We start from the raw sequence: 27,759 nt of genomic DNA, 5'->3' as shown, positions 1-27,759 counted from the left end.
GTTTGTTAGGGCCAGTGAAACTCAGGAGGCCAGAAGGGGCAGATACAGACGGAGACCACAGCACATTTGCTCTAGCAGCATTTTTATTTACAAACAGCAATTTCCATTGACTTTATACCATAAAAAAGCCATTTACAAGCAAGAAACAAGAGTTCAGAACAAAATTAAGCAGCACTGAAATATTCAATGTCACAAATCTAAAACAAAATGAATACAAGAGTAAAATATCATTTGAATAAATAGTCTTAAATTCATGCTATAAAATAATCCTTAATGGCAAGTTACGAGTTGATACAGCATCCGCTTAGCTAGCTTCATTTACTTCATATGGCGATGAAGTGTGGAGTTGTGAGGTTACCAGTTTATATTGCAAGATAATGACACTGTGTTAAGTCATTCAAATTGCTCAACCATTTATAACGGAAAAAATTGTTAGCCCTACTAATCAAAGTGGTGAGAGAGATGGTTTTCACATTAGGAAAATGGTCATTCTCGAACAAACCATATGCTTACCTCTTACTAGAGTCAGGGCAGCAACCAAAGGCTTGGGCAGCAAGTCCAAAGGTTGAATTCACAGCATACTTGTCACTGAGGGGGCAGCAAGAGGTCTGTTTACTGAATCTGCTGCAAGGCTTACTCCAGGACTTGGTCGAGAACTACACCAGCCCTGTCTGTGCCAGACCCAAGGGAACGAGAGAGAAAAGGGTCTCTTGTGGGCCAAGGAGTCAAGCACTGGGCAGAGACAGTGCAGAGACTCTGGCACTTACTAAAAAGACGTGTGTGACGTGTGACAACCGTTACAAATTTCGAACAATGTGAATGACTCTTCTGAACTTTCAGTTCAGTTGCACTGAGTAATATGAAATCTATGATTTATGAACTAGATAGTTTCATATAAAGAATTTACATAATTCCCCAATACTTTCATATATAAAATTTAATAAATAACCCTGACCAGTCTAGAAGCACCATTCAAGGGGCATGTGCCCTTGGAAAATAGTTTAGGTGTTGCATATTTGAGTCCCTTTCAGTGGAGGCTTCACAGGAAACCATTACAGAATTTTAACAATAATGACGACAACAAAAACAACAACAAAAAGAACAAAACAGAAAATCACAGTAACTAATGGAAACATCGTTAAAATAAAATACATTGATTTCTTTAAAGTAAAGCTCGTTCACATAGATGATTTCCCCCCGTCCCAGCCCTTGTTTTGTGTTCCTGCAAACTCTTCCTAGAGGCTATAAAAACAAAAAGTAAAAACAAAACCACACACAAAAATATGCAGGCCTATGGTCTGGGCTAAGGGACAAATAAAGACTTGGTTATAAAACTGCTATCATTAGAAAAGACATCTAGTCATGCTCTGGAAGATTTAGAAGTTGTCAATTTAGCTCTACAGTATATTCTGCTTAACAGTGAACCGACAGTATCCTTTCTGCTGTTTTTTTTTTTTTTTTTTTTTTTTTAAAAAAGGCAACAACAAAAAACAAAACTGCGAAGGCAGAGCCAATTGGGAGGTTCTCCACTGTCCCCAAAATTAACTTGACTTCATATACTGTATTTACAAATATCATTTCTAAATGTATTTACAGCTTTAGTAGAAATTAGAGGGTAGAGAACTGATTAGAATGAAAATAACTGTTTAAAACCACGAACATTAGTAAAAGTAGAAAATTCTTTGTTTTCACAGTTTGTAAGAACAGGCTAAACACCTCTAGAAAAGGACGCTGTCACTGTCTTCACATTGTCTGTGTGTTAGAAAAGGTAGCTCAAGCAGAGACTCAATTATGAATGAACCTGTATGGATTCAGGATATATTTTACCGTAAAAGACTTCTTCACATATCACTTTTGTCTTCACTGTTTTTGCATTTGTTATAAGTGAAACATCTAACCTAAAACTGTACAGAAATAGGGACTTTGCTTTCAAAAACAAAAACAAAAAAGAGTCGCTCTAAAGAGTTACACAGCGGACTTCGTCTGTGGAGACGTGAAGCGAACTTCGGGGAGAGAATGTTTCTGTTGTGTGGTCACGTTAATCCTCCTGGCACATCCTCATGTGACAAGGCACAATCAATTGCTGCTGCCCGATCTGAACGGAGATAAGCTTTCACTGGCCGTGCACACTGAGGAGCACGGCGCCCAGCTCTGCGCTGGCCTGCGCGCGGCCTCCCGCGAAGCCCTGTGGAACCTTACAGTACTGGGTTATGGCTTGAGAATTCACTCTGAGCACTGCTAGCAGTGGAGAAGGTCAAGTGTTAGCAACATGAATGGGAGCAAGTGGAACTTGCAAACTGTGGAATCATTACTCGAGAGAAACGCAATCAATTTTTCTGCCCCTTAACAGTCCCATTACAATGTCTGAACCTGAACTGTACAATCAAAGCAATGTAGATTTTTTTTTTTTTGTCAAAGACAATTTTGGATAAGTCACTCTTTGGTAAACTCAAACCAGTTAAACAAATTTACACACACGAAGAACTTCATGTACATAAGGTTAAGACGGACACCGTGACAAGAACCAGGACGTTGGAGGCGCTTGCCCCAAGTGCCTTCCCTCCTCACTTGTCTCATGTATCACAGAATGCTCTGGAGACCTCTCAGGAGGAAGGCCCCAAGCCTGAGTGAAAAGGAGGTTCCTTCCCTGAGCCTGACCTCTTGTGTCCTCGATTTGGGTGTTTCTTGTCACAAACTTTAATTTGTATCACAATACAAATTTTTTGCATTTAATTCTTTGAAGAAAAAAAAAAAATCAAAACCAAACTTGTAAGGGAAAAAAAAATTACAAACATTTACCTGAAACCCCAGAACATATTTAAGTGGGTAAACACTGGGGGTCCACCCTCCCCTCGAGGCACAGGGCTTTGATAAGAGTTGAACAAGTGCTTCAGGGAGAGAACAGGCCCCGGACTTAGGCAGTCTGACAGGGAAAGGCATACTATATACCCGGGCAGCAGAAGCCGCTCCTCGAGGAGCAGGACTCGCGTGTGTCTGGACGTACTAACACTGATGTAGAGCGCGGTGGCTCACGCCGTGTGCACAGACCCCCCGTGCTGAAGAGATGCTACTGCACAGCTACCACCCCGGGGGGGGCGGTCACACACAAGGGCCTGAATGATTTTTTTACCCCCAGAATCAAAAAACAAAACAAAACAAAAATCCCCAAACACTCCCCCACCCCAACTCCATTCTTGGTATTTTAAGAGCCAAAAAAGCACGGGAAACCGGCAAACATCTATTTCTGTATTCCTTTTAACTCCTTGCTTCTGAGGTTTCACTTTTGGTTTTTTTTTTCCTCTTAGGGGGTTTGTGCTATTCTCCTAGGGAGACACTGGTTGTGAGTTTAAGGGCCAAGGTTCTCAAAGCAGAAGAGTCTGGAGTGCTGATCTCTTACCAGCGGCCCATGGCACAAACTCAACACTAAACTGCTCACATTACTCTCTGCTAGAGTATATAGTACCAGAGCAATCTTATAGAGCCTGTTTTGTATGGGTGAACAAAATATAAAACTCAAGACATTTCCTCAAGCACTAATAAAACATTATCCAAATAGGACTCAGTTGTTTTTTTTTTTTTAAATACAGTAATGTGTTTGCCAGCACATGCTTTTGAGGTCTTTTTTTCAAGCTATAAACTCAGGAGAGGAAAAAAAAATTGTAATTCACTTTTACCATTACATTTCACATTTTCTACAACTATACTGACCTAAAAGATACATAACATAAAAAATAGCACCACGTGACCAAAAAAACGGTGACACACAGAGATTTGGTGACACACAGAGTAAATTAGAGGGCTTTTTAACTGTTGGTTTCTTTAAGCAGGAAACACTGAGAGTGGGGGAGCCGACGAGGCTCTTGTCAGCACACACAATACCAAGATAGATATATTGCTTGCAATTCCCATAGAGTATATCTTTACAAAAAGTACAAATTCCAAGTTCTGCAGTTTCCCTGGGAACTGCATGTAGAAAAAGTTGCTGTGCACCTGAACTGGCTGTTTGAAAAGAGGAAGAAGGTTTAAAGAAAAAAACAAAAACAAAAAACCACAACACTGCTTGGAGAATTTTGTAGACAGAACTACAAATTCCTTTCCTTTACTGCGAGTACTAACTCACGGTAGAGTGATTCGATTTAGTTACCTGGTGTGTGTGTTTCTACAGTACGGAATGAAGGTAGATTTAGAGGCCAGTAAAAACATTGAAAACCACTGCTCCTTTGGGGTTGGCTAATATAACACTACAATATGTAAAAAGGTCAGCACCACGGGTCATCCAGCTTACCTAACTGGACAACTAACAAAAATTCCAAATGGTTTCCAACTAGAGTTGAATACGTTTTATGGCATTTGGTTTCTGTGTTTGTTATGAAGCAGAGCTATGAACACTGTGATTTGCTTTGCTTGCTTTTGGACACAATGATTAACATATGTATGAATACCTATTAACATTCTTTCATAAGGGAAATAAAGGGGCAAAACCCTAACATATTAGGTAGGGACGAGACAGAGTCCAAAGCCCTGTTCACATTGTATTAAATTATATATTCCTCTTACATTCACCTCAACCAGAATAAAATCAAATTTGAGAATGTATATATACTATATATATAATAATCGCTTTATTATATATATATATAAATTGTCTAACTACCCCCTAAAAGTAATTTTAAATTAGAAAAGTTTACCCATTTGTATCAGCTGATGGCATCCCAGTCTCTCTCCATGGAAATGCACTGGCGCCAGGGCACACAATGAGAGAGTAAGCCTCTTGGCAGAGACGGAGGGTCGACCAGTTGGCATAGCTAAATCACTGGCAGATTTTGGGTGAAGAGTTCGGCCAAAGAGGAATACTGTCAGCCTGTTTTCCCTGGATACACTGCCCTTCATGCTTTGAGCTCCTTGGGGGAGGGAGGGATGGGGGTGGGAAAGGATAAACACCATGGAGTGTTCCTTCCAGAAACCTTAGAAAAACTGCCAAGAGACCAAGAGATTTCCAGATGGTTGGGAAAACCAAAGATGACAACAAAGCAAATCACAAATAGGCATTGATGAATGTGCTTTGCGTGGGTGCACTATTTTTCTTTTTTACCATCTTAATCAGGAGCATCGGACACCGTGTGAATTTCCATCCGGGAATCCAGGGCCATCTCTGAGGCCGAGGCATCGTTTTCTAGTTTCTGTTCCGCATACACGTCTGTTCTCTCGGGGGATTCCATGCGACTGCGGACTTCTGCCACGCCGGGGTGGTTTTTCCGCAGGTGCTGGTTGAGGGTGCCTTGGAAAGGGAAGCACTTCCCGCAGATCTCACAGCGGAACGGCTTGTCGTCGGTATGGCCCCGGATGTGGTACTCCAACTGGTCCTTCCGCGTGTACTTCTTCCCGCAGAACTTGCACACGAAGGGCGTGATTCCCATGTGGAGCCGCATGTGCCTGTCAAGACTTCCCTTCTGGTTGAAGGACTTGCCGCAGTAGATGCAGATCAGCCTCTCGTTGTACGGGTACCAGTGACCTCGCGTGCTCCTCTCCCGGGGGCTGCTCTCGAAGCCCGGGTTATTCACCACGGCCTCGCTGTCGGAACCCTGCACCAGGCCCTGCAGATCACTGTGCAGGTGGACGGACAGGGCCCGCTTCTGGCGGGCCCGTCCTCCTCGGAAACAGCTCAGCATGGATCTGGAGGGGCTGGAGTTACTCAAACTTCCGAACGCCTCAGATACACCACCGGCTGGCTGCGAGGCTGCCTGGCAGTAGGAATAGGCGTGCTGGAGCACAGAACCATAGGAACCCACGTTCACGGCCACGACTTGCTCCCCATCAACCATCTCGGTGTGGTACCCGTCGTCTCCCAGGGACGAGCTGTCGGAACAGCTGGGCCGGTCGGACTTCTCCATCTTCACTTTCACCTCGGTGATCTGGCTCTCCCTCCCCAGCAGGTCCCCTTGCTCATGGTCCCCCTCGATTTGGATCTCGTACTCGGAGACGCTCCCACTGCTCCCTCGGTCCGAGTGCCCTTCCTCCTGTAAACGGCTGCTGCGCAGAGCTTTGCTGGGTGTGGTCTCCATCCGCAGATCGCTGCTTGTGGTGGGCTGCCGTACCTGAGAGCAGTATGGCGGGGAGATCTCCACCGGGTTGGCAAAAAAGCTGCTGTCTTTCACTCCGTTGCGGCTCTCCGGGGTCTCTTCCGCACCGACGGTCACCGAGTCCACACCTCCCACACTAATTTTTGAATGGATGCTCTCTAGGATCTGCGTGCACTTGTCAATGACACACTGCATCTGAAGAAAGCTAGCTGCCGTCAGAAAACTGACAACATCCTTCAGCTGCAAGGACATTCTTCCAGTGTAACAAAATGAAAGCAACTGTTCAAACACATTGGGGTTTTTAATCACTGATATTGACAAGCCACTCATGGTACTTAGTGCTGAATGGTCCCGGAAGTAGGGGGAGCTGGCCGCGAGGACGGCTTTGTGGGCTCGGAATGGCTGACCCTGAATGTGGACAATGATGTCACATAGTTTTCCTTGCAGGCGGAGTTCATTTAGCTGGCTCAGGACGGTGCTGCTGTACTCAGGCACATCAAACTGAATAAAACTGCTGCTGTCCATTTCTACTGACATGAAGCGTAATCTGAGGAGAGAGAGAGTTTCATAATTCACCAGTGACTCCTCACTTAAGTACAAGCCATATAAACACAACCGTGCAAAGAAGACCACCACCACCATCACTATAGCTACTGTAAATCTTGGGGTATGCCTGAGCAATTTTCCTCTTTTATTTTCAGTCCTTCATGTCTCATTTAATTCACCTAAAGCTACATAACTTAATGATGTTAGCCTACCGTCTTAGCTGCCTTTCATCTTGATTGAAGTAAAACATGTTACACATAGTAGGGCCATCTTTGCTCTAATTGAGAACTTGGCATCCTTTTGAGAAACATATTTTCCCATTTCACCTACCTTTGAGGAGTTGGAGTACTCTGTAAAAGATAAGTAAATTCATTTTTTTAAATGTTCTGCTTTATGTGCATACTTTCAACTGGTGTTTTTCAAGTATATGGCACACCAGATACACTGAATGGAGCATAAGCCCTTTTTAGTTTAGAATTTGAGTTGCTGTCTTGATGTACATTTCTCCCCCTTCGGCTCTACACACCTTTATCTCCTTTGGGGTCGGTAATTCATAGAGCAAAGCTCGATCTCTTTCAGTGAAGAGGTTTTAGAGGGTAGGAGCAAGAGTGATGGGCATACCAGGAGTGTATCATCCTCTGCCGGTGCTTGTCACGTGAACTACCCCCCTGCCTAGAATCCACAGCTCTGATTACTCAAAACTACAGAAGGTGTAGACCTCAGGCTGCATTCTCTGACCACAACCAAATTAGATCTGACATTTATATTTCTGTTTTTAAAGCCCAATCAATAGAAATTTAAACACCTCCTGAATAAGTACTGAATCAAAGAGAAAAATCAATAAGGAATAAAGCTGTTTAGAAAATAGGAAAACTCACATCAAATCTGCAGTAAGAAGGGTTTAGGAATGAAATTTATTTATATGTCCAACTTAGTTGACAATGCGTCCATAAAGAAATGGATTGACATGTGATAAAGCAAACAGAGCAAAATGTTAACAAGTGTGGCATCTAGATTCAGTATACAGTTGTTTGTTGTATAATAAAATTCAACTTTTCTGTATGCTTGAAATTTTTCACAATGAAATGCTCGGGTTCTCAAATAACAAATTTTAACAGGCAATATCAATGCCTTAAAACACTTTTATCATTGAAGAATAAAAATAAATAAAATCACTTAAGAGGTTAGAAAAGGAACAATAAGTCAAATCTAAAGAAAACAAAAAAGTAATATAGAAGAGTATTTAATCACAGTTTTAAATTTTAAGATAAGACAATGTGCAACTAAATTTAAGACTCCTTCAGAAAAAGATCCATCAGTGTGATAAATCACATTAGAATATTTTTAATCACATCAGAATTTGTTAAAACATTTTAGAGAGGAATCCTGTGCCCTTACTTATTCTAGATTTATGATTGAAATCAATCTGAAATCTGAGTGGCATAAATATATTTTTAGGATAACAAAAATTGGCAGGATTAAATTAAAAAGAAACAGAAGTGCTAAAGCACAAACGACCTTCAGGCCATTCACACTGTTCTAGATGCATGCGCAAGCAGGTAAAGCATCTCTGCTCATATGGCATATATCTGCTACCAGGAAATGGCAAACAGCACAAAGACGACTGTCAACTTTACCTCAGTAAAGAGACTTCACTAAACAGACTTTCTTTAATATGCTAGAGGAAATAGTAGCAAAAATAACTCATTAAAGGGCTAATATATTATGATCAAGTGTAAGGATGGCTCTCTGTAGTCGCTAAGTCGTGTCCAAGTCTCGCGACTCCACGGACTGCAGCCTGCCAGGATCCTTGTCCATGGAGTTCTCCAGGCAAAAATACTGGAGTGAGTTGCCATTTCCTTCTCCAAGGATGGCTATATATTATGAAGTATACAAATATAATTTACAATCTCAATAAGTCAAAGGTGAAAAACCATATGGCCGTATCAATTCTATACTGAATATGCACTTAGGAAGTTAAGGAAAGTTAAGTTACTTTCAAAGTAAGAAACAGAATACTCAATAAGCTAGTAAGGCCAGAACAATATTTTCTTAATATAATAAACAGTGTCTACTGCAAACCAATGGCAACATCACCTTGAAAAAGGAAACACATCTGCATTTCCCAAAATGTATTTAGTAGAACGTAAGCCCAAGCTCACCATCACGACTTCCTAGGACTTAAAAATATTAGCATAATAACCCATCTGCAAAGTCCTATGGACAAGAATTCTATTCAACTCAACAGTTTGCAAACTTATTTAACCATGAAGCTCTTCTCTCAAGGTACACATATTAATATTCCAAAGAATCAGTGTTCCCGGGCACACATTCTGGTAAACACGTTTGTAGAATTCCCGTTAATGCCTGCAAAGCTAGAAGGTTGTTTACCCACTACTTCTTTTACTTAACATTGTTCTTGACGTTCCAGGCAAAGCAACAAGAGAAAACTAAGACATATAGCCTTTAGAAAAGAGGAGGTGAAATTACTTTTCAAGGGAGATACGATCATTTACACAGAAAATACAAAAAGAACTGCTTGAAAAAAATCTGTTAGAATCAGGATCTAATAACAGGAGGATTCCAAAAATTATTATTCATAAAGAACAGGTTAGGTAAGCTAACGACAAGTTACAACCAACAACAGTAACAGAAACTATAGAACACTTGGGGGATGAACAAAAAAATAGGATCTACAAGAAGAAAACTCTAACTCAAATAAGACAAAAACACATACCAGAAGACACACATACGCTTCTGGCAGGAAGATTTGATACTGTGAAGATGAACACATTTCCTGTAAGTTAGTTTATAAATATAATGCAGTTCAATGGGGTATTTTATTAGAAATCTGACAAAATGATTTTAAAATTCATCTAGAACATTGCTGTCCCAACAGAAATATACTGTAAGCCATGTGTAATGTTTTCTAGCAGTTGACATTGTTTAAAAGTAAAAATATAAACTTTAAACCATTTTTTAAACCCAATATAGCTAATACATTACCATTTTAAGGTCAACATTAGAAAGTTATTCATGAGAATATCTTATATTCTTGTTTCTACACTAATTCTTTTTTTTTTTCATTTTATTGATTAGGGAACTGAGATACAAGAGAAGGGTCTTACTCAAGGTTACATGGGTATTTCCACAACACTCTTAGAATTTCCTATCTGTCATACTAAGTTGTTGAAGCATGATGTATATTTTATATTTATAGCACATCTCAATCTGGAATAACTACATTTCAAGTGCTCAATAGCCATAAGTGGGCAGTGGCTACCATATTGGGCAACAAAGATCTAGAATAATAAATACTGAAAAAATTATAGAAAAAGAAAACTACAGCCAAACACACAGATGTCGAAACGGATGAGTAAGCTATAATTCATTCATTTTGTAAATATACACTGAGTGTATGTATTTATACACTGTATAAAAGTATGCTTGGCACTAGGGACCCAGGTGAGCTTCAATTCTTTTGTTGTAAACTGTAGTAAGAGCTGTGAGATCTTTCATAGTGGAGGACAGAAGGGTGATACCTCAGCTGAGACCTCAAGGAAGAGTAAAAGTTAGCCAGATATTGGGGGGTGCTGCAGGGAAACGTTCCAGTCTTGCAGACAGAGGGAGTCACATGCACAAAGGCTGAGAGGCTGAGTCGGGAAGGAAGGAAATGCTGGAGGACTGCGGCACGGCTAGGGCGAGGAGTAAGGGCAGAGAACATGTGCGGCGGCCAGGGCAGGCAGAAGTCAGATGGGCAGGGTGGGCCTGCAGGGGCCGTTTTCAGTGACAGAGAAAGATTTCTGGAAGTAGATGCTGCTTGGATAATATGAATAAATAATAATAAAGTCAGATCCCTTCTTTACAACACACTCAAAAATAACTTTGAGAAGGCGTTTCTGAGCACACAAAGACAGATATCACAAGAAAGGAAGATTTAACTATTTAAGTATAATAAAAACTTCTTCACATCTAAAAAATATATTTGTATCATAAAAAAGAGATAAGTTATCAAAAGTATACAACATCCACGGCAGAGAATTATAAAACTCTTACAAATCAGTAACAGCCAAACAGGACAACTGAAAAATGAGCAAAGAATATGAACAGATGCTTAAAAAAAAAATTAAAATAGCCTTTAAACATGGGGATAAAATGCTTAACAACTTCATCAGTAATCCAGAATATAAAAATTAACACAAGACACAATTCTTCTTTCTCAAACTGCCCAGGCTTTTAAAAGCGCAACTCAGTAGGTAGTGACTATAGGAAGAGAGATGCTCTCATATACTCTGGTAAGCAAATAAAACAAATGCCTTAAAATGGGAATTTCTCTCGACTTAGCACTCTGTACCAACAAAAAAAGTCATGAATAAAGACATAAAAATTTACTCATAACTACATTCAATTACAAAGCAAAGAATGGAAACAACCTGAATAAACGTTCAACAATAAGGGGATTATTTAAGTGCGACACACCTATACACCGGATACCAAGTTACTACTAAAATGATGTTAAAGAAGAATTCAGAGTTCCACAAAATACAAGCACTATGAGGGTAGGAATTTTTATCTGTTATATTAACCATCTGCCAGATAACTGCCTGGCACATGGTGAGTACTCAGTAAAAACGTGCTGAATAAATATATAGTCACACAGCAAAAAATCAGATCAACTGCAAATGAACAGGAAGGATTTTTATGGGTGATGGAAATGGTCTAAAACTGAATTATGATGATAGTCTGACAACTTTTTAAGTTTACTAAAAAAGTCACTGAACTGTATACTTAAGATGGGCGTTTTTATATGTAAGTTATACCTTGATAAAGCTGTTAGAAAAATCAGGTGATCACAGAATATAAAGAAAGATATTTCTAAAAGTATGTATTTATAAATATTAAATAAACATAGATAATATTAAAGAATATATACAAGACATTTACATTAATGAAACAGTAAAGATGTTTTAACTTTCTTTGTATTTTTCTGTATGATCCAAACTTCTACAGTGAACATGCATTTCTTGGAATGACATATATATATATACACATATATACATTAAAATCCCAACTAGATGATAATTTGACAGACACTGGAATATAAAATGGTACAAACACTATGAAGGGCATTTCAATAGTATCCAGCAAAATTACAAATGATACCCCATGACTGAGAAATTTTAGCTCTCGGAATTTATTACAGCATAGTTCATGATAAACGACTGGAAACAAACTAAATTCTAATCAGAGGAGCCTGACTAATAAACTATGATATGTCCATACTAAAGACTACTCTACAACCAAAAAAATAAATAAGGAAGCTCTTTTCATACTGTTATGAAACAATCACTATAATATATTGCTGAATGAAAAAATCAGATGCAGAGCAGTATATATGATACTCTATTTGTACAAAGCAAAGTGAAAACACATATATCTGTGTCAACATATACAGATACGAGCACAATATTTCTGGAATGATGCACAAAAACAAACAGCCTATTGGGAGGGGGAAATAACCGAGTAGCTGAAAGGCCCATTAGCTTTCAGTGACTCATTTTAGACTCTTAAAATTTCTGAGCCATGTGGATGTATTACTTATTTAAAACAGGTAACATTAAAAAAAAATTTAAGGCACTTCATCTAGTTTTAAAAAAAATAAGATCATAATATATTCATTGGAAGAATTTGGATTCAGATGTGGATTCAAATGATACTGGATTTCCATTTATAAAACCTTGGGCAAGGTACTTTATAACTTTTCCAAGTCTCAGTTTTGTTTTGTTTTGTTTTTTAATGGTAATAGTCTTTGCCTCATGGGTTGGAAGCAATCTGTACAATGGATGCCTGGCACATGGCAATCAATGTTATTAGCTACTGAGACTTTATCTAGGGGACAGGATGGTGTAACAAGGAGAACTGGTTTTGAAATTAGACTTGTCTATGAATCCTGGCTGTGCTACTTTCTAATAAGAATAACAACAATGAACGTTTAAATAATTACGTGGCCTTAGACAAATCTGTTTTTGCCTGGAAAATCTATGGACGGAGGAGCCTGGTAGGCTGCAGTCCATGGGGTCGCGAAGAGTCAAACACGTCTGAGAGACTTCACTTTCACTTTTCTCTTTCATGCATTGGAAAAGGAAATAGCAACCCACTCCAGTGTTCTTGCCTGGAGAATCCCAGGGATGGGGGAGCCTGGTGGGCTGCCATCTATGGGGTCGCACAGAGTCGGACACGACTGAAGCGACTTAGCAGCAGGAGACAAATCAGTTAACTTTGATCTCTGTATAAAAAGCTTGTGGAAGAACTATTACCCAACACAACTGATGTAAAATTGAATGAAGGAAATTCATGCAATGAATGAGTATAATAGCTTAGGTATAATAAATGCCTATCTCGTGCTAAACATCTTACATATATTAACTTCTCTTATCAATCTGAGGGGAATACTACGTTGCCATTTTATAGATGAAAAAACTGAAGAAAAGAAGTTAAGACACTTGCCAAAGGTCCCAGTGCTAATGGATGAACTTAGTTTGGAGCCAGAGGTCAGGCTCATAACTACACCAGACTGCCTTCTAGAAACACACCCACTGCCTGGCACCTGCCAAGTGGTCAAATGTTACCTATTCATTACAGTGTTTTCAGGACACACAAGGGTGTGTAAACAGTGACTTTTGGAATTAAAGGGCAAAAGGAAGGTGGGTTCAGGTTTTTAAAAGGGACAGCGTCCTGGGCAAAAAAACAGTAGAAAAAGGAAAACAAAAAAGCATTTCTGAAATAGTGTAAAATTGGAAACAGTTCCACAATGAGGCTTCTTCCTTCTCTATGTGGCTTTTTATCTTCTTCTCAGAAAGCAGAGAACTGCACTTGAAAGAAAATCACTGAAGAGAAAAATGAAAAGACCACGATTAACACCTAAGAGAGGAATTCCATTTTTCTGCAAAATGAGAAAGGAAGTGCTCCACTCTCCTCTCCTTGACACTCACACCTCCTTTCGGCTGTGACAATGAGATTCAGAGAGTCTAGCCTCCAGCTGCTAACAAGCCGACACTCAAGGGAGAAGATTCTCAGAGACTGACACACAAGGAAATTACCGGGAATTTAAGTCCTGGTCACATTACCAGGTTAAAGGGAGCAAAGGCGTAACTGATCACAAGTCTACACCCAGGCCTGACTTATCAGGTCCAGCGGTCCGGAAGTAAAGGAAGTCAGAACCTCTTAGAGAGACATCAGATTCAAGCAGAACCCTCCATACTCCTCTGTATCCTCTGTATCAGCCATTTCCCAGCATGGGCTAATCACTGGTTCCTCGCGGGTCTGGACCTCTCCTGTGAATGGAATGACAGCGGGCCCACACCTAAGTTAGACCACCGTTTAATTTTATCTTTAAAGTAACATATATGCATATGGTCAAACTTCAAACTATAGGACAGAAAAATATAAAGTGGGTATCTTCATTCTCCTCAGGTCTCTTCTTCCAAAGATAATCACTGGGCAGCGTTTGTGGGTGTTCTTTCAGAGAAAACTATAAACACATGTCATCATAAACTGTTCTGTACGCTGCTTTTTAACAATGTATTTAAGGGGCTACCCTGGTGGTCCAGTGGTTAAGAATCTGCCCTCCAATGCAGGGGATGCGGGTTCGATCCCCGATTGGGGAACTGAGGTCCCACGTGCTACAGGATCACCGAAGCCCACGCACCACAACTACTGAGCCCGAGTGCCTTGGAGCCCGTGCTCAGCAACAGGAAAAAGGCCACGGCGCCACAACGAAGACCCAACGCAGCCGAAAAAAAAGGGTCTAATACTCCTTAAAATCCTTCCACAGCAGCGCAAGTTCACCTACTTCATCCTCTCTTCTGATTCCTTCGGATTCCATGGAGAGCTGTGTCTCCGCGTGCTCAGCCGGTCCCCAGGTGATGCCAAAAGCAGGACACCATTCAAACAGTCACAGCATTTCCTCCTAGCAGAGGGACTGCTGCGTTAGTTTCACATCCATCGATAATGCCAACTCATCTCCCAAGAGGTAGCAGCAACTGTCCTTTCACCAACAGCACATGAAAAGCTTGTACCCCTCGTAACTGCCAACAATGAGTATCAAACTGTCTCACTTTTGCCACACTGACAGGTTACAAGTGGTATCTCATTGTGCTGTGACTTAATTATAAATGAGGTAGATCGTCTATTCTGGTGTTCAATGGCAATTTGTCTGTTTGTCTTTCAGCTGCCTACTCATCTCCTTTGCCCATATCTGACTCTTTTATTGAATTGTCAGAGTTCTTTGCAAATTAAGAAAATTAGCCTTCTGTCAAACATGCTGCAAGTATTAGATTTAATTGCAATCACTAAATGGCATACTGACTGGGAATTTAGATTATTTTTCTACATTTATAGGAAATATTCAATTTCAATCTTCTACATGCACATAACCAAAGGGAATTCAAAGATAAATAAGAGTCCCAGCCTTGTAGTTTGTTACAGGCTTACTGCAGATTCCTCCCGACTCCTAGAGATAGGGGAATGGAATTCATTTTTGATAATGCAGAAAAGTGATTTATATTGCTTTTTCATTTAAACTAAGTTGGCAGCTGCTACAGAAAACAATAATGAATTTGATTATTCCACTCACCAAATACATCAGAATCAGTATTCTTTCACTCAGCAGATTTATCACAGCTCTTTCTGTCCCATTACAGTTCGGTCGTTCAGTCGTGTCTGACTCTTTGCGACCCCCCGGACTGCAGCACACTAGGCCTCCTGGTCCATCACCAACTCCCAGAGCCTACTCAAACTCATGCCCATTGAGTCAGTGATGCCATCCAACCATCTCATCCTCTGTTGTCCCCTTCTCCTCCCACCTTCAATCTTTCCCAGGATCAGGGTCTTTTCCAACGAGTTGGTTCTTTGCATCAGCTGGCCAAAGTATTGGAATTTCAGCTTCAGCATCAGTCTGAATATTTAGGACTGATTTCCTTTAGGATTAACTAGTTGGATCTCCTTGCAGTCCAAGGGACTCTCAAGAGTCTTCAACAACACAGTTCAAAAGCATCAATTCTTCAGCGCTCAGCTTTCTTTATAGCCCAACTCTCACATCCATACATGACAAAACCACCCCCAATTAGATATTTACGTTGCTATATTTTAATTAAAAAACAAGTATATATAAACTGGATATTTTTCTTCAATACCATTAACACTTATTTTAACAATACTTATCTTGCTTTTGTTTGTAAAATTATACTTTGGATAAGAATGTGAAATACTTCTTTTTTAAAACATACCTGAAGAGGGTATTAGTTAAAATGGTCTGCTGGCAAGTTCAAAATTGTCAGCTCCTCTATTCCTTCATAACCCTCTTCTGCTCATTCAACTAACAGACACACAAACCTTTCTGCTCTCCAGTTTCCTTCACTGGAATCCTTTCACACCTCTGGAGGCAGCTCTCACCTTGCACACAGCCCCTGCCACAGTCAGCTGAGGAGACTCTGCCATCACTGGTCCAAACAGTGGGTTCTGGGAAGGATGTGGGCAGCCTTGCCATCCGTCCAACCACCCCCACACCAGCCTCGGCAACTGTAAAAGGGAATTCCTGCCATCTTCCACCACACTTCTGAGCCTCCCCTCGATACCTGGAAAGCCCGTTACCACCATTATCAAAAACCAACGTTTACTGAACGCTCCATACAAGCTGAGCAAGTTTTAAAGGCCTTTCTGAATCATCTTGACCTTGCGCGAGAAGGCAGGTACTATCACCCTCACTTGAGAGGTGAGGAAACTGAGGCTCCAAGAGGCTAACTTTTTCAGGACTGTTGCAAAGTCTGGCCATCTAGAGCCCCTACACAATAATCCCTTATCCTTGTTTGATTTGCCCAAAGTAACAGCAGGACCACTCAGGGAGGCAGGGGAGTTAAGAAAAAGGCAGGAGGAAAAGAAAGCTTGACCTAGCTTACACTCTTGCCCAAGGGTGGTGGCCAGAGAAAGGGACAGTGACAAGTGACAAATATCCTCCCACTGCTGCCCAGGGCTCTGACTCCTTCCCCTGTGAGGAGGAGGGAGGTGAAGGCAAAGGGGCGCATTTCAGTAACACCCGCCAAACTTACAAGCGCACACACCCCGTGAGTGAGCAGCCTTAGTTCCAGGAATTTACGACAGCACCCTCTTTCAAGATCAAAATCTCCCTCTTTTCTGGATCAGAGCCACGCGTAGAAGGAAGGGCCCTGAGCAGAAGACAAGTCCCAGGTGGCCCTCCAGCTGCGGTATATTATGCCCTCCACTCACAGCGTTTACTCCCTCTGCCCCATCAGAGCCCTGCACCCTGGCTGGTTTTAACCTGCTTTAAATAAACAGCTATCTCGATATGCTAAAGCCTCTGTTCATTAGAACCCACGGATCTCGGGCTCAAGTAAGCGGTCCTTCTGGTATTCCAGGGTGAAAGTCACAGAGAGCACATGCTGCCAAGAAGACTCAAGTTCAGCCCAAGTTCAAGAGAATCCAAAGCAGCACTGGGAGTGGAGTTTAAAAAGCAGGAGCAGGGACTCCCTGGTGGTCCAGTGGTTAGAAACCCGCCTTCCAATGCAGGGCACGCAGGTCTGATCATGGCTGGAGCGCTAAGACCTCACATGCCACAGGCAGCCAAGCCAGAGCCACGAGCTACTGAGCCCACAAGCTCTGGAGCCTGCGCTCCGCCACTAGAGAGGCCCGTGCGCTGCCACTAAGACCTGGGGCAGCCAAATAAACAAACATTCTTAAAAAAAGAAAAGCAGAAGCAGAGTGTGAGGGGCTACCCAGGACTGACCAAGTAGCGAGGAAGCCAGCTCTGAAAGCACTGAGGAAGCAGCAAGGCCAGCGCAGGCCAGAACCACGCGGGGCCAAGAGTGAGCAGGCTCGGAAGAGCATGGCCACAAGCTGGAGAGCTAGCACAGACTGGATAGCCAGAGAAGGGAGGCCACTCACTCGGCAAGGCAGTGTGGGCACAAGCCACAGGGGAGAGGTGCTGGCCCATCAATTACCATACAAGTCAGCCAGGGAGACCCGACTGGCCGGCTTGACGTAAAAGGTGAAGGAGGGGGATCCTAGAAATAAATGCGCACGCACGCTCTGAAAAGAAAACAAAAACCTGATGCAAGACCATATGACAACAAGGCTTAGCGAGTAAAGCTGCCTGAAATCTTTTCGAGCTCCCACCCAAAAAAGGAACATACGACCACACCCAGGCATCAGGACAAGAGGCTGTTCTGAAATGTTACAAACAAGGGAATGATACCCCCTAACCAAGAGTCCAAAGCTCACTAGGAATACACACATTTTACCTGAAGGAGCTTTAAAAAAAGCCACTTCGCAAAGACAGGGAAACCGGCTGACCATAATCTAATAGACACAGCTGACCCTGGGAAGGGTGGACAGACACCCTCTCATCACCACTCTGCTCTTCCCGGCAGACTGCTCCATCCACTGAGTGTGAGCGAATGAGGCGAAAGGGCCATGAGTGCGCTTCTCTGTGATCACGACAGGCTCACATAAAACGCCTGATTCATGGAAAATACAGCTCCCCAAGTCTTCAAAGGTACTGCATCCTTACCCATTTCTTAGAAACCACTACCACTGAGCGACTTCACTTTCACTTTTCACTTTCATGCACTGGAGAAGGAAATGGCAACCCACTCCAGTGTTCTCGCCTGGAGAATCCCAGGGACGGGGGAGCCTGGTGGGCTGCCGTTTATGGGGTTGCACAGAGTCAGACACGACTGAAGTGACTTAGCAGCAGCAGGGCACGTAAGAAGGGCCCTATCAGTTGCATTTAATGTCATTACAGTCTTATGACAACATTTTTTAAAACTTATTTCGTATTGGGGTGCAGCCGATTCAATGTTGTAAGTTTCAGGTGAACAGCAAAGGGACTCAGTCATACACACGCATGTATCCATTCTCCCCCAAACTCCCCTCCCATCCAGGCTGCCACATAACACTGAGCAGGGTTCCCTGTGCTATGCAGTAGGTCCCTGTTGGTTATTCATTTTAAATACTGCAGTGTGTACAAGTCCAGCCCAAACGCCTTAACTATCCTTTCCCCTCCCCTCCCCACCGCCCCCAGTATGACACTATTTTTTTAAAGATGGGACTACCACCAAAAAATAACTAAATGAAAAGCATGGGTGAGTTTATTTATAATAAAGACATAGAGGCCTTTGCAAGCATGACATAAATCCCAGAAGCAACAAAGACAAGCACAAATACATCTGACAACACAGAAACATATGATAACCCCCCTCCCCATCAAAACCAAAAGATAAACGACGTTTTGAGGGAAAGTACATGCACCTTTGACAAAGGGCTACTTTCCAAATTCCTTAATTTATATTATAACTCAAACAGATTTGGGCTCACACAGATAATCCTACAGAAGAAGGGGCAAAAGATATGAACAGTTCAGAGAAAAGGTGATCAAAAAACATATGAAAAGATATTTAGCTTTATCCATGATTGAGAAATATGAATTACAAAAAGAAAAAATGACATACCATTCCTAGCCCATCAGACCTGCACACATTTTTAAATGTGTGACAACTATACTCCAATAAAAATTAATTTTAAAAAAGTGTGCAGGTGTAATCCTTAGGGATAATCTGGTAACACCGATCAAGATGTAAAAAGTATTTACTAGTTGGTCCACAATTAACTACTAAGAATTAAGCCTACAAATACACAGTTCTTACAATAGCATATTAGGATATATGAAACAAGGATGTCTGCTGAGCATTTTTATTCATTATAGCAAAAAAAAGGAGAGGGGAAATGAGCTCAAAATTCATGGAGAGAAGACTGGTTCAAAAAAACAAAAACCCAATCAACAATGAAACACTACCCAGATATTAAGAATAGACAAGACCTCCCTGGAGGTTCAGTGGTTAAGACTCCTCGCTCTCATTACAGGCAGCATGGGTTCGATCCTTGGTTGGGGAAGATCCCACATGCCAGAAAAAAAAAAAAAAGGAGGAGACAGATCTGTATCCTTCAGCCTGAAAAGGAGCTCTAATATTTAGCCAGAACAATGGATGTGGGAGTTGGATCATAAAGAAGGCTGAGCACCGAAGGATGGATGCTTTCCAACTGTGGTGCTGGAGAAGACTCTTGAGAGTCCCTTGGACTGCAAGGAGATCAAACCAGTCAATCCTAAAGGAAATCAACCCTGAATATTCCTTGGAGGAACTGATCCTGAAGCTGAAGTTCCAATACTTAGGCTACCGGATGCAAAGAGCCGACTCCTTGGAAAAGACCCTGACACTGGGAAAGATTGAAGGCAGGAGGAGAAGGGGATGACAGAGAATGAGACCGTTGGATGGCATCACCGATTCAATGGACATGAGTTTGAGCGAACTCTGGGAGATGGTGAAGGACAGGGAAGCCTGGCGTGCTGCAGTCCATGGGGGTCGCAAAGAATTAAGACACGACTGAGCAACTGAACAACAAGATATTAAAAATATGTCTGTACATATCTGATTTCCTTCACATACTTTTCTCAAAAGAACAAGTATGTGCTGTTGTAGCGATTTTGGAAGGAATCGCATGAAACCACTGGTGTTGGTGACTTTTGGGAAGGAGGACTAGAGACTGGGAAGAAGAAAGGGGAACAGACTTTTATACTTCTTTGAATTTTTTATCATATAGCTGTATTAGTCTCACTAAAAGTTTTTTTAAGCTATGTTATAGGATTCTACCTAAAAAGATGCAATTTTTAAAACCAAAGAATCTAGAGAAAGATAGGCTGCAGATGGATAATTACTGTATCAAGCAGACAATTACAGAGGCGGAAACAAAGAACTGAGAGAGCAATGACAAGACTGATTACTTTTGACCAAAGAAAAATCTTTAATCCAACAGAACAAAGAAAAACTTCACGGCGGAAGCAATATTTGAACAGGACTTTGCATTTCAAATGGAACAGGAAGAAGACTCCAGGCAGAAGTCTGGGAGAATCAAAGAACAGCGGGGCGAAAATGTATGGTGTCTGGGGCAGTGGCCAGGCAGGCCCCAGGTACAAGGGGTGACCAGGAAAAGAGGAATGCCACGGTGGGAACGTGGATGTCCTTGAATACCAGACTGGAAATCTCAAACTGGATCCTGGTGGCTGCCAATTTGAACACGAGTCCAAAGGAGGACTCAGTAGGACTTGGAGACTGAGGTACGCTATCCACTTTGGAAGGCAAGTTAGCTCCGCCTCAGACAAGCTGCCTTTAGGCTGCCCTCTGGGCAACTGAACCGAGTTGGCCAATAAACCATTTGGGAGTAAACAAAAACTGTAGTAGCCAAGGACCCATGTGCTAACATGTGGTTACTCAGAGAGAGAAAACAGACAAGACAGCTGAGAACAGATACGCTCCTACTGTAACACGGAATCTCATGAAACAGGAAACATCCACGTCTAGTCCTCCCTTCAACACACCGTTTCACTGAACTAGCACAATTCTGCGCCATGCCTTTTGTTAAGCTGTAAGGGCTTCCCTAGTGGCTCAGAGGTTAAAGTGTCTGCCTGGAATGCGGGAGACCCGGGTTTGATCCCTGGGTCGGGAAGATCCCCTGGAGAAGGAACTGGCAACCCATTCCAGTACTCTTGCCTGGAGAATCCCATGGAGGGAGGAGCCTGGGAGGCTACAGTCCATGGGGTTGCGAAGAGTCAGACACGACTGAGCGACTTCACTTCACTTCAAGGAAACTGAGCAATGAAAACCAGAACCTAGACGAGGGCCCTCTTCCCACAGTGCTAACCCATTCCAAAGAGAGCCTAAAGATGAGAAAAGACACTCGCACACCACCTGGGCAAAGTACCCACAGGAGTCTTGAAATCCCCTCAACAAAATCCCTGGGTCAAGTCCAGGCACTGTTTCCCCATAATGACAACTGAGCAAAAGTACGAGTGTAAAACCTAAGCAACTGAGGTGTGCTGATTCCTGAGCCGGCTGTGCTGCTGAGTGCACGCCCCCGCGGGTGAGCTCTCTGCAGGCAGTGACTGTGTGCCCAGAGTCTAGCAGAGAGAGGCCCTCAGCAACCCCAACCAAGCTAGTGGCTCAGCTTTCAACTTTTCCTGCTGAACACCCAAGAGATGTAGGATCATCTCACCAGCAGGAAAAATCTAGCAAGGTAGTTCACTCCCATCTAACCCATAAACACTCCCATTTGCTTCACTTCGTTTAAAAATACCCGGTGACACTTCCAAGAAAGGAAAGCAAGGTTACAAATCTGGAAGTTGTTTAAGGCACCAGGAGGCACCCATTACTCTGCATCAAGATGCTCATGATTCCAAACCCAGATTTGCACCTGCTGGCTTCAGTCACTTGCTCATACTGGAGACACAACTCATGCTAGACTTCATCAGGCACAAGACCCTGAAGATCCCTAGTTTTCATTCTTAAACAAAAAGTCATTAAAAAGACTGCAGATGGGAGCACTGGGGACAACAGGCGTGGAAACGGCAGTAACAACGCTATAAAAATAACTTTGCTAGGTATTTCTGCCTGGGTCTAGGTCAAAACTAAAATTGAGCTGTCATGAATTACAATCTAATCCTTCAGAAAGTAGCAGCCGAAAAACACCAGGCCTGCCTGAAACATTGTGGTGCTGCTGAAACCCAACGCAAGAAAAAAAAATAAATAAAATGGCATTCCGTGATGGATATTCATGAAGCACTCATCCTAATTTAAAAGAAAACAAGTCTAGAGTTCTTACTGCATTAATTCATGTGAGCCTGAAAGAACATTTTTATCCAAACTGTGAGATTTCCTACCAAGGCGCTAACATTCTCCAAGTCTGCTCAGCTACACTAATTCTGAGAGCGCAGAGTGGTTTGACAGTGGGGATTGTCTTTCAGTCAGTACAAAACATCAGAAGCTTCTTCTGAGCTTTCCAAGCAGGGTAGGAATGCATTCTTTAACCTGACTGGCAATAGCAGTTACTGAGCTCCACCTGTGTACTTTACACTAAATAAGCTCTATTTGCTCACCGAATCTTCATGACAACACCATGAGACAGACACTGCAGCTGCACCCATTCTACAGACGGAAAAACACTCAGAGAAACTAAGACCCTCTCCCAATTCATCCCAACTCACTAATGGCTGAGCCAAGATTTGAACCTAGATTTGACAGTCTCCAAAACCAGGATTCTTCCCTCCTATAAGAGTAAGACTTTAATCCAGGCACAGTAGTGAGAATTAGGGGTTTTATTGGTGCTAGAGCCTTACTGATCACCTTTGAGTGGAAAAAAAAAAAATTCTCACTTAAGGGTGTATCATTACACCATTACACCAACACAGTAATAATTAAGGGGTTACAATTTCTTGTACTTTGCAGCCATTTCTCTGCATAAAGTCCATTCTTTTTACTTCTATGAAGCGAGCAATTAGATGTTTAAAATCCTATCATGAAATAGAAAGATAAAGGAATAAATTTCAGTTAAAGGAATAAATAAGGAACTTCCCTGGTCGTCCAGTGGTTAAGAATACACCTTGCAATGCAGTGAAATGTGGGTTCGATCCCTGGTCCAGGAAAACCCCACATGCTGCAGGGCAACTAAGCCCACGCACGGCAAATACCGAACCTGAGCTCTACAGACCTCGTCACAACTAGAGAGAAGCCCGAGCTCCGCAACGAAGATCCCCATGCCACAATTAAGACCTGATGCAGCCAAATAAATAAAATTAGAAAAGGAAAACAAATAACTATGCTTTCTTGGGGCAAAGAGCCCAATCAAGTCAAAGAGTTGCATCTTATCTGCACACTGCTGGCATGTCAAGGGGCACTGGACCTGGGAAATAGATTAAGTCCGAACCTCTTATGCTGAAAGGATTAGAAAAGTTCACCTTGAATTGCTTTCTTCCATGAGGTTTTCCATGCCATCAATACAACCAGAAAATAACCATTAGAAATTAAACTGACTTCAGTTGGTGAGCTTCACTAAGCTAAATTCAGCAGTTGTCAGCTACAAAACATTAAATGGACACAATCAAGAAGTCTGAAAAACATGAAGCAGAATTCACACTAGAGAAAGATGAAAATTAATGGGAATAAAACATAATGATGCATTCCAGACTTGTGATACAGACATTTCTGACAACTGCTTAGGCTGGAAGGTGGAATGAGGATCCAGAGACACGCAGAAACCCAGAGCTCAGTAGACACACCGAGGTTCAGCAACCTGGCATGTCCCCACCTTGACACATTTACACCTCACAATAATAATGACGATGATGAAAACTTACTAAGCGGTTACCAAGTGCTATAAACTTTGCCACCTCCTTCACATACTTTTCTTCTTCATTTCAAAATCCACAGAACCTTAGGAAATGGCTTTTATTATCCCCACACTACAAACGAGAAAACAAGAGAGTCAAAGACATTATATAAATGGTCCAAGCTCACACGGCTAGTAAGGAGCCCTGCTGGGATTCAAATCCAGACCTGATGCCCAAGCTCATGTTCTTTCCCCACAACCTCCCACTGAAGAATGACATGACTTTTTCTTTTCCCATAATCAAGAGCAAATATTTTAATGTTGCAAAGATTCATTTTACGTTATCTGCACGCAAAAAAGGAAAGCTGAAAACACCTGCCTTAAATAGTACTAGACATCAATGACATATGACAGAAAAAACTGATAATAAAAGAGTCTCCTTTAAAAAGAGAGGGTTCAAAAAAAATGTTTATAAGTCATTTACCATCAAAAACCATTGTTTACATACCTGTTACAAAAGTACAGCTACAATATTAGATAAGTATTAAGACAAAACGCCCTCCAAAAACGCCCCTTCCAACTGGGACAAGAGCAAGCTCAATAACCAAGGAACAAGCGCTGAGTCCTGTGCTTTAGATTCTGAGTGCCACAAAGGCATGGATGGGGGTAGGGCGGTCAGGGAACACCCTCTGGAGGAAGTATATCTTCAGCAGGGGCTTGAAGGAAGTGAAATGGAGAATTTACACAGAGAAGAAAAAGGAGGCCGGTACTTCAGAAGGGGGAACTAGAGGAGCAAGGGCCTAGAGGCAGTCACAAACTCTCTTCTGCAGGAGACAGACGACAGACAGGGAGAAGCAGTGAATAAGGTCCAGGGAGGTGACCAGGGGCCAAACCAAGGAGAGCCTTGAAAAGACGGGGTGGGCACTGACTGGACACAAAGTGGCAGGCAGAGGACTCTGAAAGTGGTATAAATACCATAGCCTTTTAGCTGATATCCTGGCCCTGAGCCTTCCCTGCCCCTCCTGCGAATGATCATGACCTCTAGTCTCTGGCCTCTCACCACTGACTTCAGAATGGTTTCAACTTTGGCCTAGTGCTCAAGTTCTTTCAGGAACCAGCCCAGACAATCTTTTCCTCTTATCCCTTCCTATATGCACCCTTCTCCACAAGGAGACTGGTCTATTCATTAACTCCATAGGATCACTGGACCTGACTCTTCTTTTCCTACTTGAGTCCTACTCATCCTTTAACAGCCAGCTCAAATGCCACCCCTCTCACTAAGCCTTCCCTGACCATTTGGCCTACAGTGACCTCCATCCCTCCTCCCTCTTAAATCTACAGCTCACAGGCTTTTCTCATCAAATCAGTCACCTTTGCACAGGTAGAGTCTTTGCACCCGATGTAAAGCTGCTTGGAGACTGTAAGTGTGCCTCCACGACTTTACCCCACCACATGGAACAGCGTCTTGACATTTAATAAGCAAGCACTCAACTCTTTTTTTGACTTCCAACATTAAGTTTGGCATTAGCATAAAGGAAGGGTGGGGGAGGTGGGGGTACTTCTGAAGTCTGAGACGGGCTAAGAAGCTGTTGCAATAATCCAGATGTCAAGCAAAGACGGCCTGACTAGGGAACAAAGGGAAAATGGGCAGATATAAACAACAAAAAATTTTGTGCGTGCAAAAACTGCAGGACGTGACTGACTCCTGCCAGGAACAAAAGCGAGGGATGAATTACGATAAGGCAAGGTTTAGAAAGGCTTCTTGGATTCATTTTAAAGACTTCTGAAACCAAGTGTATTAAGTGGCTAAAAAGTCCAGATCTGCAAACTCTTCAGTGAAACTGCCCAGTATCTTGAACCAGGGACAGCCCTTCCAATTTCAGACATATATAGACTGACAGAACTGGAAGCGTCTCTAGAGAGCTCATCTAAATACCCTCACTGATCAAAGTGGGAATCTGAGGTCCAACATGGAAGAGGCTTGCTAAAACCTCAAGCCTGAGACTCGCAGACTGCTGACGCCCCAAGGCACAAGCCGCCTAGCTTAGAAGGACACTGTAGACACCCCCAAGGCCAGCCCAGCCCTCCGTAATGGCAGGACCTTCCGAGGGCAAGAGTGACCATGGAGACGTCCAGGGCCAAGCACGACGCGCCGTCGCCTGTTTACCTGGAGAAAAGCGGTGGCATGGGGGCAGGGGCTCGGTTGCAGCCACCAGCAGGGCCGACCCCACGGCCCGGCACGGCTCTCCAGGGGACTTAACCATCCGGCCTCCCGGTACAAAGCGGGAGCGCCCCCCGGGTCCGATGAGCCCGGAAGCAGGAGATCCAGAGACGGCCAGGGCGGAGGCTGGGGGAGTCCGGGGCAGCTGGCTGAGTGCGACCCTCAGCACCGCAAGCAGCGTCCCGACACCGGGGACCAAAGCAGGGTTGGCCCGTCGGGGGCGCGCGCCTGGCCGGAGCAGGTGCCCGGGGCCTCCCGACCCCGCCCGGCCTCGGCTCCAGCCCGCGCCACCCGCCCACCCGCCGGACTGACCAGGCGCGGAGGCTCCAGCCCCGCCGCGCCCAGAGCGAGCCGGACAGCGGCCCGGGACTGCCTCCGACCCCGCCGGCTATGCCCGCGCCTCTCCTGCTGCCCGCTGCCCCCTCTCCGGCGCGCCTCACCTGCCGAGAGCGCCGCGCTCACATCGCCCGCCCGCGGCGCCCCCTCCGCCGCCGCCGGCGCCAGGCCCGTCCCCGCCGCTCCGGCTGCCGCCCGAGCCCGCGCCCCCCGCCCCCGGAAGCGCTTCCCGGCCCCGCCCCCTCGGCGCCGGCGCTTCCGGGCAAGCGCGGAGTCGGGTGCTGGGGACGCGGTCGGGGCCTTTCTCCGGGACTCTGGGTCCCGTATCCCGCCTGGGCCGCTTCCGGAGCCTCGCTGCGGACGAATGGGCGAGCTGCAGCCTCGGTCCCGACTCCGGGAGAGGACCTGGGGATGGCAGCTCCTCGGACCGCGACCTCCCCACCCGCCTTCTCCACAGCGCCCCCTGCTGGCTGGAGGCGGGCTGCTCCGCGGGGCGCGCCCCGGGCTCCCGGAGCGAAATGGGTAAGACCGCCAGGACCCTCGACCCACCACCGTCACCGGGGACTTGCGCCCACCCTCCGCTTCAGGGACCCCGGATCCCACAGCCCTTAAGATGCCCGCCACTCACCCGGGCCGCGCATGGGTCGCCCGTGCGGTGGTTACTACTGCCTGCTAGACCGGGTCACTTAACTTGGGACCTGGGGCTGATCGTCTCCCTCAAAGAGGAAATGAAAATTCCGAACTTTGGGGAATATGAAACTCCTGTCCTAGACCAAGTCTCCAAAAAACGTGCATTTCCAGATCTTTGGAGGACGCCCAATCTTGATACTCCGGTGGGAGTGGGAGCCTCGCTCAACATTTTGCTGTTTCAGGTGAATTTAACACCTTTGAAGACCTTCCCTTTGCATTTTGGTGGACTCCTGCAAAGTTGTGGCAGAGGTTTATTTTCCTTTTTCTGACTTTGTAATTAAAAAAAAGCTAGGAGTCAAAGAAACTAGCTCCTCTTCAAAGCTTAGACGCCCTCATCCTGCCTCATCCTCTGTGGGCGAGAATTCTCCAGGCTCCGTCCAGGAGTCACCTTCCAATGGCAACGGCCACCCCTTGTTGAACACCCGGCTAGGCGCTGTGTAGACACTTCGAGACGTGACCTCCTTTAATACACAACCCAGGGAGGTAGTGACCTGTTGATATCCCCAGTTCATCAAGGAGGGACATTAAGTAAAGTTCAGAGAAGCTAACTGTCAAATCTAAAGTCACACAGCCAAATGACTTGGGATGATCTCCCTTGTCCCTCGGACCACAAACTGGAACTTTTTATAGCAATAGACTATTCTGAACGGAATGTTA

General features: G+C 43.8%; 1 protein-coding gene across 2 annotated transcripts; it reads right to left on the bottom strand.

Annotated features, from left to right (window-relative positions):
- ZBTB34 (zinc finger and BTB domain containing 34) lies at positions 66 to 26,563 on the bottom strand. 2 transcript variants are annotated; one of them, XM_018055787.1, is made up of 2 exons: positions 26,517 to 26,563; positions 66 to 6,627 (listed from the first exon to the last, which is right to left on the bottom strand). In XM_018055787.1, exon 2 carries the CDS (start codon positions 6,615 to 6,617, stop codon positions 5,097 to 5,099), a length of 1,521 nt encoding a protein of 506 aa, XP_017911276.1. In that variant the 5' UTR covers positions 6,618 to 6,627; positions 26,517 to 26,563; the 3' UTR covers positions 66 to 5,096. The 2 variants fall into 2 exon arrangements, with proteins under 2 accessions (XP_017911276.1, XP_005687208.2); XM_005687151.3 differs by lacking the exon at positions 26,517 to 26,563 and adding an exon at positions 16,080 to 16,227.

The sequence above is a fragment of the Capra hircus genome, chromosome 11 (genome assembly GCF_001704415.2).
Source record: "Capra hircus breed San Clemente chromosome 11, ASM170441v1, whole genome shotgun sequence".
Lineage (NCBI taxonomy): Eukaryota > Metazoa > Chordata > Mammalia > Artiodactyla > Bovidae > Capra > Capra hircus.
The sequence above is the reverse complement of the archived record's forward strand: the minus strand, read 5'-3'. Positions and strand labels throughout refer to the sequence as shown.